This window comes from Amblyraja radiata, chromosome 10 (assembly GCF_010909765.2).
Source record: "Amblyraja radiata isolate CabotCenter1 chromosome 10, sAmbRad1.1.pri, whole genome shotgun sequence".
NCBI classification, from domain to species: Eukaryota; Metazoa; Chordata; class Chondrichthyes; order Rajiformes; family Rajidae; genus Amblyraja; species Amblyraja radiata.
In genome coordinates, this window is record NC_045965.1 from 42,803,063 (window position 1) to 42,815,547 (window position 12,485).

Here is a 12,485-nt window from a genome sequence, read left to right on the forward strand (position 1 = left end):
AAAACAGAAGAACTAACCTTGGAGAGGAAGAATGAGAGAGAGAGAGAGAGAACAACGCACAAAGTTTTCATAAACTAACAGAAACATACATAAACTTTTGATAAACTAGCAAAAATAAACATAAATATAATTAAATTTTTTAAATTCATATAACATCCCTAAATGACGGGTAAAAATTACTAAATAAGGTGGGTGAATGAGGGACTGTACCTGCACGCCAGGAAGCCCGTGCTCGACCGCCAGAGCCCTTAATGACCGTCCAATAACCGTTGAAATCTTCCCCATCTACCAATACATCCAAAGTTCAAATAGTAATTGTACCCAGACAGTTTTAAGAAATGTTATTGAATTTTCTCAGCAACTGGACATGACCAACACATTTGTAGCTGCAGCATTCCATACTTTTGATTTGACAAAAGAGCAGACACATCAGCAAGAAGTGCTATTCTCCCATGAATTTTAGTCAAAGGATCGAGTCAATAATACTTGAAGGTCAAAACACAATTATATTTACTGAGGAATGCATATCGATGTATTGGTGACACATCATATAACAGTGTTAGCACAATGTTATCAGTGGCAGTTAACAAGCATTAACAGCGGCAGTTAACAAATCGTTTTCGTCTCAGAGGAATCAAATGATAAACGACTCCAATCGTTCTGCAGTACTCATTAAACACGAGAGCTTTTTACAAACGTAAAATTCCAAGACTGTTTTGCTGCAATCTGTTTTGTGTATTATATGTAGAATGGATGAGCGCCTTGCTACCGTTTATCATTACCAAAGGATGACATAAGCCCTGTTAACATCACTAGATTTTGTTAACACACAAATGACACAAAAATGCATTTGTATATGATTAGCCTATTTATCGCTATTTCTCTCGGAACCCCTAGCGACCTCTCGCGGAGCCCTAGTGTTCCGGGGGACCCCAGTTGAGAAATGCCACTCTAGTGAATAAGAAGGAGGCCTATGTCAGCTATAGGCAGCTGGGAGATAGGGGAGTATTAGAAATGTTGGAGTACATTTAAGAGGAAAATTGGGTGGCCATTAAGGGGACAGGAGGTGTCTTTGGCAGATAAGATAAAGGTGAATCCAAAGAGAATCTACAAATATATTAAGGGCAAAAGAGTAACCAGATAGGGTTCCTGAAAGATCAATTAGGTTGTCTGTGTGTGAAAGCTCAGGAAAAGGGAATGGTGATAAATGAAGATTTCTCACCTGTATTTACCGTGGAGAAAGACATGAATGCTACTGAATTCAGGAAGTAATAGTGATGTCTTGAAGAGAGTCCACCTTACAGAAGAAGTACTGGAGGTCTTAAAAAGTATATAAATCCCCAGGACCTAATCGTGTGGATCCTCGGACATTATCAAGGGGATTAATTGCAAGACCACAGACAGATGATAGCCACGGTTGAGGTGCCAGAAGACTGCGGATGCTTTATGTATTTTTAATAACTATTTGGATGTGAAGGAACGGTTAGTAACGTGGGGAAGTGACTTCTAAATTAGTAATATAGTGGAGAATGAAGAAGGTCAATGACTAAAATGTGATGTGGATCAACTGGGCCAAAGTATGGCAGATGGCATTGAATTCAGATAAATGCGAGCTGTTGTGTTTTCTTAAGACTAGACTTGCACAATTTGCACAGTGAATGGTAGGGGTCTGGGGAGTGTTATCGTACAGAGAGACCGTGGTTTACTGCTATATAGTTCCATGAAGGTGGAGATACAGATGATCAGGTTTGAAGACGGCATCATGAAGATGGTATTTGGCACATTTACCTTCACGAGTCAGGATATTGTATACAGAGGTTGGGATATCATGTTACAGTTGTGCAAGATGTTGGCATGACCACATTTAGAGGACTGTGTACAGTTCTGGTTGCTCTGCAAAAGGAAAGATGCCATTAAAGGGCCAAATGGCCTACTCCTGCACCTATTGTCTATTAAACTGAAAAGGGCGGGGGGAAAAATCAGCAAATATGTTATCGGTACCAGAGTTTTTGAGATGCAATGGGAGGCTAGTTAGTCTGTGTATTTTTCCGTGGACCATAAGAAGCTAAGATTCATAAAGTTATGAGGGCCAGTGATAAGGTGAATAGGCACATTCTTGGCTGAATGTAATGTCAGAGAGATGGCGTCCTCCATACATTTTTTTTCTGTACGGAAGACTGGCACAAATGTCATTACAAATCTTTTAAAGCATTTTATTATCGTCATATTCAGAGCCATTGGGTGCTAGTTCATGAGACAGATCACTTTTTTTCTTCGGGAGAGAAATTATGTAGATTTCCTTGAAGCAGATGGGGACAGTAGACTTGATGTGAGAGGTTGATGTGAGACTGTGGCCAGATGGTTGGTACACAATTTCAGAACCTGTCCAAGGACTCTATGTGGGCTGGTCTCATTCCAAGAATTTACCCTCATGCAAACAGATTTGACTTCTGCTACCATGAAATATAGGACCGGAATGACAGGGCAGGGCTTTGTTTGCCTGTTCCAAACTAGCATAGAAAGTATTAAGCTCATCCAGTAGAGATTTTTCTTTGCCGGAAATTGCCCCTGACTTTGACGTAACCCAATATGGTATTCTGGCCTTAGTATATTTGGCTGACATCCACTTTATTAAATTGTGCCTCCAACTTATTTTGGAAGTCTCTCGGCATCTCTGATGGTCTTGCAGATGATCATTCAGGCTGAAATGAGAGTGAGGGATGGAGTACTAGGCAACCTTGTTAATGATGTAGCCGTAAGATTGGGGCAGGAGACATGCTGGTGGTATTTGCCGATGATAGTGAAAAAAGCATCATGGTTTGCTTTCTCAAGAGGGGTCATTTTCTGTTTCTCGCAACCAAATTTTTCACTTGCCCAGTGACAGACTGCTGGGAAATCTCCCATGGAGGCAAATGGGGAAATTCTGATAACTTGAGGCCAAGTACATCATGAGAGATTTGTTAAGTCACAAAAATGTTTGTGACGATCACTTTCTCATTAAGGACTTGTTACAAAACTATCAATACTGAAATTGGCGTTGATAATTTTTCGTAGAACGTAGAACAGTATAGCACAGGAACAGGGCCTTTGCAGGAATTTGCAGTTACAATCATCTTGACAGAAATCGTCGACCGCTGTTTCAAATGTTATGTTTATGCCTGAATTTGTTATACCAAGCATGTTTTGCTTTTTTGATGTGAAATAAAACTTTCATTGCAGCTCCCATTTCTAACAGTCATATCTTTCATGTTTTTTAATAGTGCTTTCTAAGCAATTAGTATAATTATATTTTCTGGTACTCCTTTCAAATCAAAACCAAAAATACCATGGTTACCATAAATATGGTTTGTAATCAAAATGCTGGAAATACTGTACAATTTAGACAACATATGTAGAGAGAAAAAAGCAGAATTAATAGCAATCCTGTGATTCTCTCTACGCAGATGCTTTGCAAAGATGGGAACATTTCCATTTTCTATTTACTCACTAAAATGTTCCATAGTTTGAAATGGGTTTGAAATGAAATAGTGACTTTGTAAAATCCATATTCCTAAACTATCCTAACCACTTTCTGATTATGCAATTATGCATTTGTTTATTTGAACTTTTTCCCCCAATAGGACTGTGTCCATAATATTCCAGAAAGGAAGGGAAATGGGAAAGCGAATGGTCATCAGCATAACATTTCCTCCTTTGGTCCAGAAAAAAACTACCTTTCCAGTTCTCTTGAGGCAGAACATAGGTATGCATATTTGGATGTTTGCGAGATCTATGATAAAATTCTTTAAATTACAGCATAAGGCTTGACAATTATTTGACATTAAGATTTGGAGCAGACTAATTAAGCTTCTAAAGTTGAAAGAGAGAGATTCCACAAATTTGAATTCTAAGTTTTGTTGAGTGTGGTTTCACAGTAGAATATCGTTTTTAATTTTAAATTACCTCAAAATATTATTTCAGAAAGGATAGTGATGATCCATATGAATAAACTAAGAAGCAGGAGAGGTGTTCTTACTCAAGTTCTTGCTACTTTGGCTGGGTGAAATATCATTCAGAAGATAGACACAAAATGCTGGAGAAAGTAGCGGCCGGGTAGCATCTCTGGAGAAAAGAAAAGGTGACATTTCAGGCTGGAACCCCTCTGCAGACCGAATGTAGAGGTGAGGGGTAGGGAGTTGGAATAAACTGGAAGCGAGGAAAGGCCAGAACATCAGGCCAGCAACAGATGACCTTGGGAAAGGTGGACACCATAATGGCCCATTTGTTGGCTGGGGAAGGTGTATTAACAAGAGGGGTACAAGGATGCGAACAGTGGAACTGGTAGGACGGCAAGGGTAGTGGAAGGGGAGAGAGCGGGGAGGGAATGCAGGAGCACCTTGAAATTAGAGAAATATAAGCTGCCGAAGCAAAATATGAGGTGCTCTTACTCCAATTTGCAATATCTGCCAAACATTGACAAGACTTTTTGATGTAGAATGAGATCAACTCATTCCTATCGTTATTAATTTCTGTCTTTGTGGGAAGTGGTCTATTTTTTCCAGGGTTTCATCATGATTGTTTGTTGTTGTAAAGCACTATGGTTGAGGACATTTGTTTTGTGGATGTTGTGTGTAAAGCCCATCCTTTCATTTGCATCAGTTAAAGTAGCAGCTTAATGCCCCTGTCCCACTTAGGAAACCTGAACGGAAACCTCTGGATACTTTGCGCCCCACCCAAGGTTTCCGTGCGGTTCCCAGAGGTTTTTGTCAGTCTCCCTACCTGCTTCCACTACCTGCAACCACCTGCAACCTCCGGGGACCGCACGGAAACCTTGGGTGGGACGCAAAGTCTCCAGAGGTTTCCGTTCAGGTTTCCTAAGTGGGACAGGGGCATAACTCTTTGTGGTCACAGGGAGAAGGAGAAAATTGCAAAAGAGATTCAAGGATATGGGAGAAACAGATATATGATATTTGGACAAAGGATCAGCTGTGATTGAATTGAATAGGAGAGCATATTTAAAGGGCGAATAGCCTTCTGATTTTTGTGTATCCATATTTCTCATTGCACAAAGTGAGATCTGAAATAACTAATTGTTTTCTTCATATACTGATCAAGAAAACCATCAAAAGACATTGCATCAATTTATCCACCACATTATTATGGCTTATTCGGGTTGCCCAGTGCTTACGTAGATCATTGTCTTCATGATTATTTTATTACCCTTTTTACGTGAACCTTTAATTTCCTGCTTTACACTGCTTTGGACGCAACAGGCAACTCCCAATACTGTTTTTTGTCCCTTGGTCTTTTTTAATTAAATCTGTCATATAACTACTTAATCTCTGAGGTAAGATTATTCATTTCTACTGACTTTCCACTGCTTATATCTAATTCTTTAATATTAGGCTGACTTGCCCGCTTTTCTATTTTACCTGCTTTATAAAGTTGTGTATTCTGACTATTTCCAGCCGTTCACTTTGGAACTATCTCTGCCATGTTCATATCATTTTCTAATTTGTTCCGGTCAATGATTTGCCTTGTTGAGAATGCTACATACATGCAAATACTATTGCTACGTTCCTACTCTTATGGAGCATATGGACAATACTCTTCTGAATAACACTTTATCAGTCCTTATTTTGTTACTCTGCTCTTCAATTTTGTACATGTGGTTTGAATTTCTGAATTTCCCACCTGGATTCCCTCCTCCCCTACACCAAAGCGCACGCACACAATTTATTGTAAAGTCTGATCAGTATTGTTTTCCTTTAAGTGCTGGAATCATGCTTGATTTTAGATAACTGTTATTGAAAGATATTTCACTTGGATGATAAATGAACATGTGGCTGACACCATCGAAGAGTTAAGTCAGATAGAGCCCATTTGAAGCGTGTAGTGTCTTCTTTGGAGGGGCTCATGCAAGTAAAGTCGATTTCAACTGTATGGCTGGCCACTGGCATTGGAGAACCCGGATTGCTGCTGAAGAGCAACATGTAGATGCTAGCAGCTGAAGATTCAGATCAGCGGAATGTTACTGCCCAATGATAATGATTATAATGTGGTCTCTCTGCAAACTTTGTGAAATAGCAATAACAGCAACATCAGCAGCGCTAACATTTGAATTTGTATTTTTGCACAGATTATTGAAAGTAATGGGTTGGCAAGAGTGCCCTGAGAGTGATGATAACTTCATGCCTCTGACTGAAGATGAGCTCAGGGAGTTTCAGGCTAAACTTGAGCTGGTAATATGTTATATCATTTTACTAAATTGCATATTTTTTTTAAACACAGCTTTGTTACAATATATGAACTAATTATGTGCTCTTGATCTTTACCCCTGATGAGTTTGACCTCAACAGTCCTATATTACTTTGATCTTCTCCATAGATTTTTTTTCTGCCCCTCAGATAAACACCATGTTTTCTCCTTTTCTAAGAATCATGCGGAGTTACTTTATTACATAGCATGTGTACAAGTTAATAATTAGACCAGTCTACAAATTTGATTATTGGTTGCATTTGACTCCTTTTAATGTAGAAAATTATCCAAAGGCATTGCATGGAATTCAAAGAAAATTGATGCGAACTCAAAAAAGAAAGATGGCATCGGAGGCGAAATTTAAACAAAGTTTTTGAGAGAATGGAAGAATTTTCAGAAAATCTGAAGATTGCAACATCATCCAAATAAAAGCTATTGTTGTCCACTTTGGTTCAGTGAAAGTACTCATATCCAACTTAGAAAGTCTTGAGCAAAGATCGATAAACTGCTGTAAGACTTCAGACAGCTTCTGTGGAGGGAAATGACAGTTTTAGGTTGGAACCTTTTTGAGGAATTCTGTTCAGAACTCGTCCTTTGATGCAGAGGGATATATTCTTAAAGTTGTCTTTTATCATGATATATATAAAGGAAGTTACATTGGTTAGGTGGATATGAAATACCAATAAGAGATTAACCCTTCATTCTTCGATTGTGCAGATTATGTGAAATTTGTATTTATATCAGTTAACATAGGATAGTACAGCACAGGAACAGGCCCTTCAGTCTACAATCTTTTTGCCAAACGTGATGCCAAGTTATCTGATCTCATCTGCCTACACATGATCCATTTCCTTCTATTCCCTGCACTTCCATGTACATATCAAAACGTTTCTTAAATCCCGCTGATAGTTAATATTAGATGTTTTTTTTAATTTGGGTACCAGTTGATCAAATTTGTTTATTAACCTTCATACAACAAGTATATAGAATTGCCACTTAATGGAAGTCTACAGACCAAGCGTTGGAAAATGGAATTAGTGTTATAACGATGGTTGGTATCTATAGAAACATAGAAAATAGGTGCAGGAGGAGGCCATTCGGCCTTACGAGCCAGCACCGCCATTCATTGTGATCATGGCTGGTCGTCCCAAATCAATAACCCGTGCTTGCCTTCTCCCCTTATCCCTTGATTCCACTAGCCCCTAGAGCTCTATCTAACTCTCTGTTAAATCCATCCAGTGATTTGGCCTCCACTGCCCTCTGTGGCAGGGAATTCCACAAATTGACAACTCTGGGTGAAAATGTTTTTTCTCACCTCTGTCTTAAATGGCCTCCCGTTTATTCTAAGACTGTGGCCCCTGGTTCTGGACTCGCCCGACATTGGGAACATTTTTACTGCATCTAGCTTGCCCAGTCCTTTTATCATTTTATATGTTTCTATAAAATATCCCCTCATCCTTCAACTCCAGTGAACACAAGCCTAGTCTTTTCAATCTTATGACAGTCCCGCCATCCCCGGGATCAATCTCGTAAACCTACGCTGCACTGCCTCAATCACAAGGATGTCCTTCCTCAAATTAGGAGACAAAACTGTACACAATACTCCAGATGTGGTCTTACCAGAGCCCTATACAACTGCAGAAGAACCTCTTTACCTATACTGAAATCCTCTTGTTATGAAGGCCAACATTCCATTAGCTTTCTTCACTGCCTGCTGTACCTGCACGCCAACTTTCAGTTACTGGTGTACAAGGACACCCAGGTCTCGCTGCACCTCCCCCTTACCTAACCTAACCCTAATCTGCCCCCTTGTTTTTGCAGCCAAAGTGGATAACCTCACATTTATCTATATTATACTGCATCTGCCACGCATCTGCCCACTCACTCAACCTGTCCAGGTCACCCTGCAACCTCCTAACATCCTCTTCACAGTTCACACTGCCAACCAGCTTTGTGTAATCCACAAACTTACTAGTGTTGCTCCTAATTCCCTCTTCCAAATCATTAATATATATGGTAAACAGTTGCGGCCCCAACACCGAGCGTTGCGGCACTCCACTAGCCGCTGCCTGCCATTTTAAAAATCACTCCTACTCTTTGCTTCCGGTCTGCCAACCAATTTTCTATCCATGTCAACACCCTTCCCCCAATACCATGTGCTCTAATTATAGTCACCAGTCTCCCGTGCGGGACCTTATCAAAGGCTTTCTGAAAGTCTAGATACACTACATCCACTGGCACCCCTTCATCCATTTTACTTATTACATCCTCAAAAAATTCCAGAAGATTAGTCAAGCATGATTTCCCTTGCATAAATCTATGTTGACTTTGACTAATCATTTTACTGCTATCCAAATGCCCCCTGTTTAATAATTGACTCCAGCAACTTTCCCACCACCGAAGTCAGGCTAACTGGTCTGTAATTACCCATTTTCTCTCTCGCTCCTTTCTTGAAAAGTGGGATATGTTATGCCAAACATGTTCTGTGTTGCATGACTGAGTCTTAAAATTGAATTTATTCCCATGAATTTTATTATCTGGAAATGTTTCAAGTCATATTTTTGTTTCAGTTAAATTCCCTTCAGATCATTTCTGTTGAATTCTTGTCATGTGCCAAATGATTTCTTCCAACTATTTCCAGAAATTGGACATGGAATGCAAAGCTGTTTAAAATCGTTTTTGACCCTGCGACTTACTTAGATTTGGCTATTGAAATTATATGTTTGTCCTTCCATCACATTTTTAATGCAGAATGTGTTGTGCATTCCACTGAAATTGATTGTGAATATTTTGAAAATGAAAGTTGTAGATTATTTTCAAATATTTTTTAAGTGTACAAATGCAATTAAGTTTAATTTGTTATCCCCCATCGCAAGAACCAAATGTTAGGCCACCAAATTGCAATTTCTCTCTTTAGCATTTAAGCAGACTCAAATCAAATTGGAAGTTGTTTCCATTTGTCACCTGCCATACATATATCATTATTGTTGAATCAGCTGTTCTAGGGATCTGATGTATCCAGGATATTTTTAAGCACTAATTCATCAGCCAACGCTAAGACCGTGACACCCCACTTTTGTGCTTGACTTTCGACATTAAAAAATATCTTCCATTCCTCATACAACTTACTTGCATGCAAATTGTATTATAGTTGGGCTTGTATGGATTGTGAAATGACCATCTTTTCCTTGAAAATTAGTGCACAAGAGTTGTTGCCTATGAACCTGTGAATATATTTTTTGTGTTTCTGATCATTTATCAGGATAAATGATTTCAATTCGTAATCTCTTTGAAATATGAAAGTACAATCCATTCCTTTGACAATCTAAAAGTTGACCATCAAAATTGGACAGAATAATTTAATTGCATTTTGCCAATAATTTCATTTGGGTTAAATGCTTTGTTTTGGGGACTGATTTCACTCATTAGGTGTAATACTCCATATGCTTTATGTGTTGCTATTATTATTCGTAGCTTTTGTTCTCTCATGGAAAGCCCTAGGTTTGTGAAACCGCGCTTGTCTATGCTACATAAATAATCTGTTTGTTGAAGTTAACCCAGGATGGGTTTAAATATTGATCCAGAATATGTATTGGTAACTGTTACAAAAGCAGGCAGTGCTGGAAACATTCTGCGTGTCATAAGATCATAAGTGATAGGAGCAGAATTAGGCCATTCGGCACATCAAGTCTACTCCATCATTCAATCATGGCTGATCTATCTCTCTCTCCAAACCCCATTCTCCTGCCTTCTCCCCATGACCCCTGATACCCGCACTAATCAAAGATATATGTCAGGCAGCATCTGTAGATAAGAATATGTTTTTGATCAGTGACCTCTCCTTAGTAGTGCAGTAGTGCTCCTTATCTGGCTCTTTATTCCTTTTAAGCAAAGCTATTCTATTATATCATGATATTCCTTTCATGAATTTAGTATTTCATTCCATTCAATATGATGTCATTCGGGATTCATGTCTGAGAAGAAAGAACTTGAGGTATGGGAAAGATTGACATCAAGTTATTTTGGTTCAATGTCAATTAAGAACTTTAAAAAAACAACATTATCTTCATATTAAAGTGCTGCCATAATAATTTGCCTACAAAATATTAATATTTATGTTAATGTTACAATCCCAGCTTTAGTCATGGCTGATTCAGAATCATGAATCTTGTTAGATTAATTTGAGATGTCCCAATTGTAAATCCTACTTTTATGACTGATGGGTTCTTATGTTGTCCTTCATTTATTGCTAAAAACTAAGTAAAGAGAGAAAAGGAATATGGGAGTAGCTGTTCTATTTACTAACTCCATTTCCTCAGTATAATTTGGATAGATGAGTGTGCTAACAGCCTATTTTAAACATCTCAATTGTAACAGTTTTATCAATAGACTTAGGTCACGCATCTGCTTTGCTTTATATCCCCTTTCGTACCCTCTTGTTTTCCTCATTTTCTACCTTCAATGTAGTTTTGAAGGTATAATGTTTTTGCTACTTTCAGTGGTGCTGTTTGTTTGATTGACTGAACTTCCTTTAAATCTGGGAGTAAACTTAAAGCAATTGCACTAATTTTCACAGGATAAGTATTTTAAGGTCATATTCCGATTACTTTATAGAACTGAATGTGCTTTCTTAAACATCTGTGTGTGAAGAAAAGCAATGGCTAATCCAAAATGTTTCAATTGTTCTTTGCAGCTGAAGAAAAATGGCTTTAGGAAAAATGGTTTTCAGCTGAAGAACCCATGTACAGCTTTACATTTCGCCCAATGGAGAGGCACTTTCAGTCCAGGGCTTCCTGAAGATTCAGATTCTGAAACTAGCAGTAGTACCAATTCTGATGATGATGCTTAAACTTGATACAAATGGAATTCACGTTATATGTTTTCTTATAGCTGAAGGACTAAACTTATTAAAGCTCTTTTGGCACAGAGTTATATTTTTCCATGCACAAAGGGAGATGATCATATCCCAAAGAAGAGAATTTGCTTGTCAAGCTTTTTTTCTTTTTTCTTTGACCAGCTGGTCCTGTTGAATGCTTCGTAGAATGAAATATGTCAATAAAGAAGAAAAGGGGCAAAGCACATAACGAGTAATCATTTGCAAGGAAAAATGGGTATTTTTTTCAAAAGCTTGGGGGAAAAAAATATTTGCAGACAATTAGTAGGGATAGCAATGTGATAGAACAAGCAGTATCAGAGACAAATTCATAATATTGATGATATTGTCAAAAATAATGTTAACTACATATGTTTTTCAATGTCGTGACCTTTTGAGAAGATGAAACAAACTTTGTCACCAGAGGTTTATCTCCATTTCTTTGGTACAGTTGTAAAATATTCACGATAGGAGCTTTTAAGTTCTTCAAACAGCCTTGATATTCAGGGTGGATTGTAAAATATGAATTTTGTGAAATTTCAAAGATTAAGATTATTTTGATAACATTATTTACAAATTTAAATAAGTGGCTATCACATATGAATATCTGTATGAGAAAAACTACTGCATTAAAATAACTTGGAATAAATATTTTGCATCAGTTTGCCAAAATGGTTTGTGTTTTAACACTTTTATTGAGGTTTTTCTTTAAGTTACTGTGTAACTAAATTGTTTGTTTCAGATTAAATATCTACCACAATGAAATTCAACCAAACGTATGCCGATATTCAGCCAACATGCATTACATGGACAAACATAAGGGTTCAGCACATATGTTCTAAAATTGTTGGTAGTTTTGATAAAATTCCACTGGCCTAGTTTTGTTTATTGGGGCTCGCATCCATTGAATGATACTTTGTAACTAGAAAATATCAACTTCATTTTTAAAAATAGTTACTTTATCTGTGGATAGTTATTTGATTATGTCATCTTAGGATTTGGTCAATGTTGGCAGAACAGCATTTGCAGCTCATCCCAAGAATATGGTTGCTCTTTGAGAATCAGTCCTTGTGACGATCATGTTCCTGGAGATGGGAGATTTGAGGTTATTAACGGCACAGCTATGCAAGTCAAACTCTGTGAGATTTCTGAAATTGTAAGTCATTTTCCTGTGTAGATGGTTTCATCCTCTCATTAATGACGATGCTTGTTAAGAAAGGATTACTGTCAAAGGAACTGAGTTGGTGTTTTTCATCCTGTAGATGGTGAATATTGCATCAGCAATAGTGAAGAATGGTTGAGATACTGCATTTTGAATGACATTAGTATGTTATTACATGTTCCAGTATTCAAAACTGCATTTAAAAAAAAAAGT

At 37.9% G+C, this 12,485-nt stretch overlaps 1 protein-coding gene across 9 annotated transcripts in view; it reads left to right on the top strand.

Annotated features, from left to right (window-relative positions):
• Positions 1–12,483, top strand: part of gpbp1l1 (GC-rich promoter binding protein 1 like 1) — a 54,297-nt gene extending 41,814 nt beyond the window's left edge. For 7 of the 9 annotated variants that reach the window (XM_033028673.1, XM_033028679.1, XM_033028677.1 and 4 more), the window contains 3 exons: positions 3,621–3,742; positions 6,119–6,221; positions 10,931–12,483. In XM_033028673.1, the coding sequence (XP_032884564.1) occupies positions 3,621–3,742; positions 6,119–6,221; positions 10,931–11,086 (381 nt within the window). In that variant the 3' untranslated portion in view covers positions 11,087–12,483. The remainder of the gene's footprint in view (positions 1–3,620; positions 3,743–6,118; positions 6,222–10,930) is intronic. The other 2 variants (XM_033028678.1, XM_033028676.1) reach the window with 1 other exon arrangement.
• The last annotated feature ends 2 nt before the right edge of the window (positions 12,484–12,485 follow it).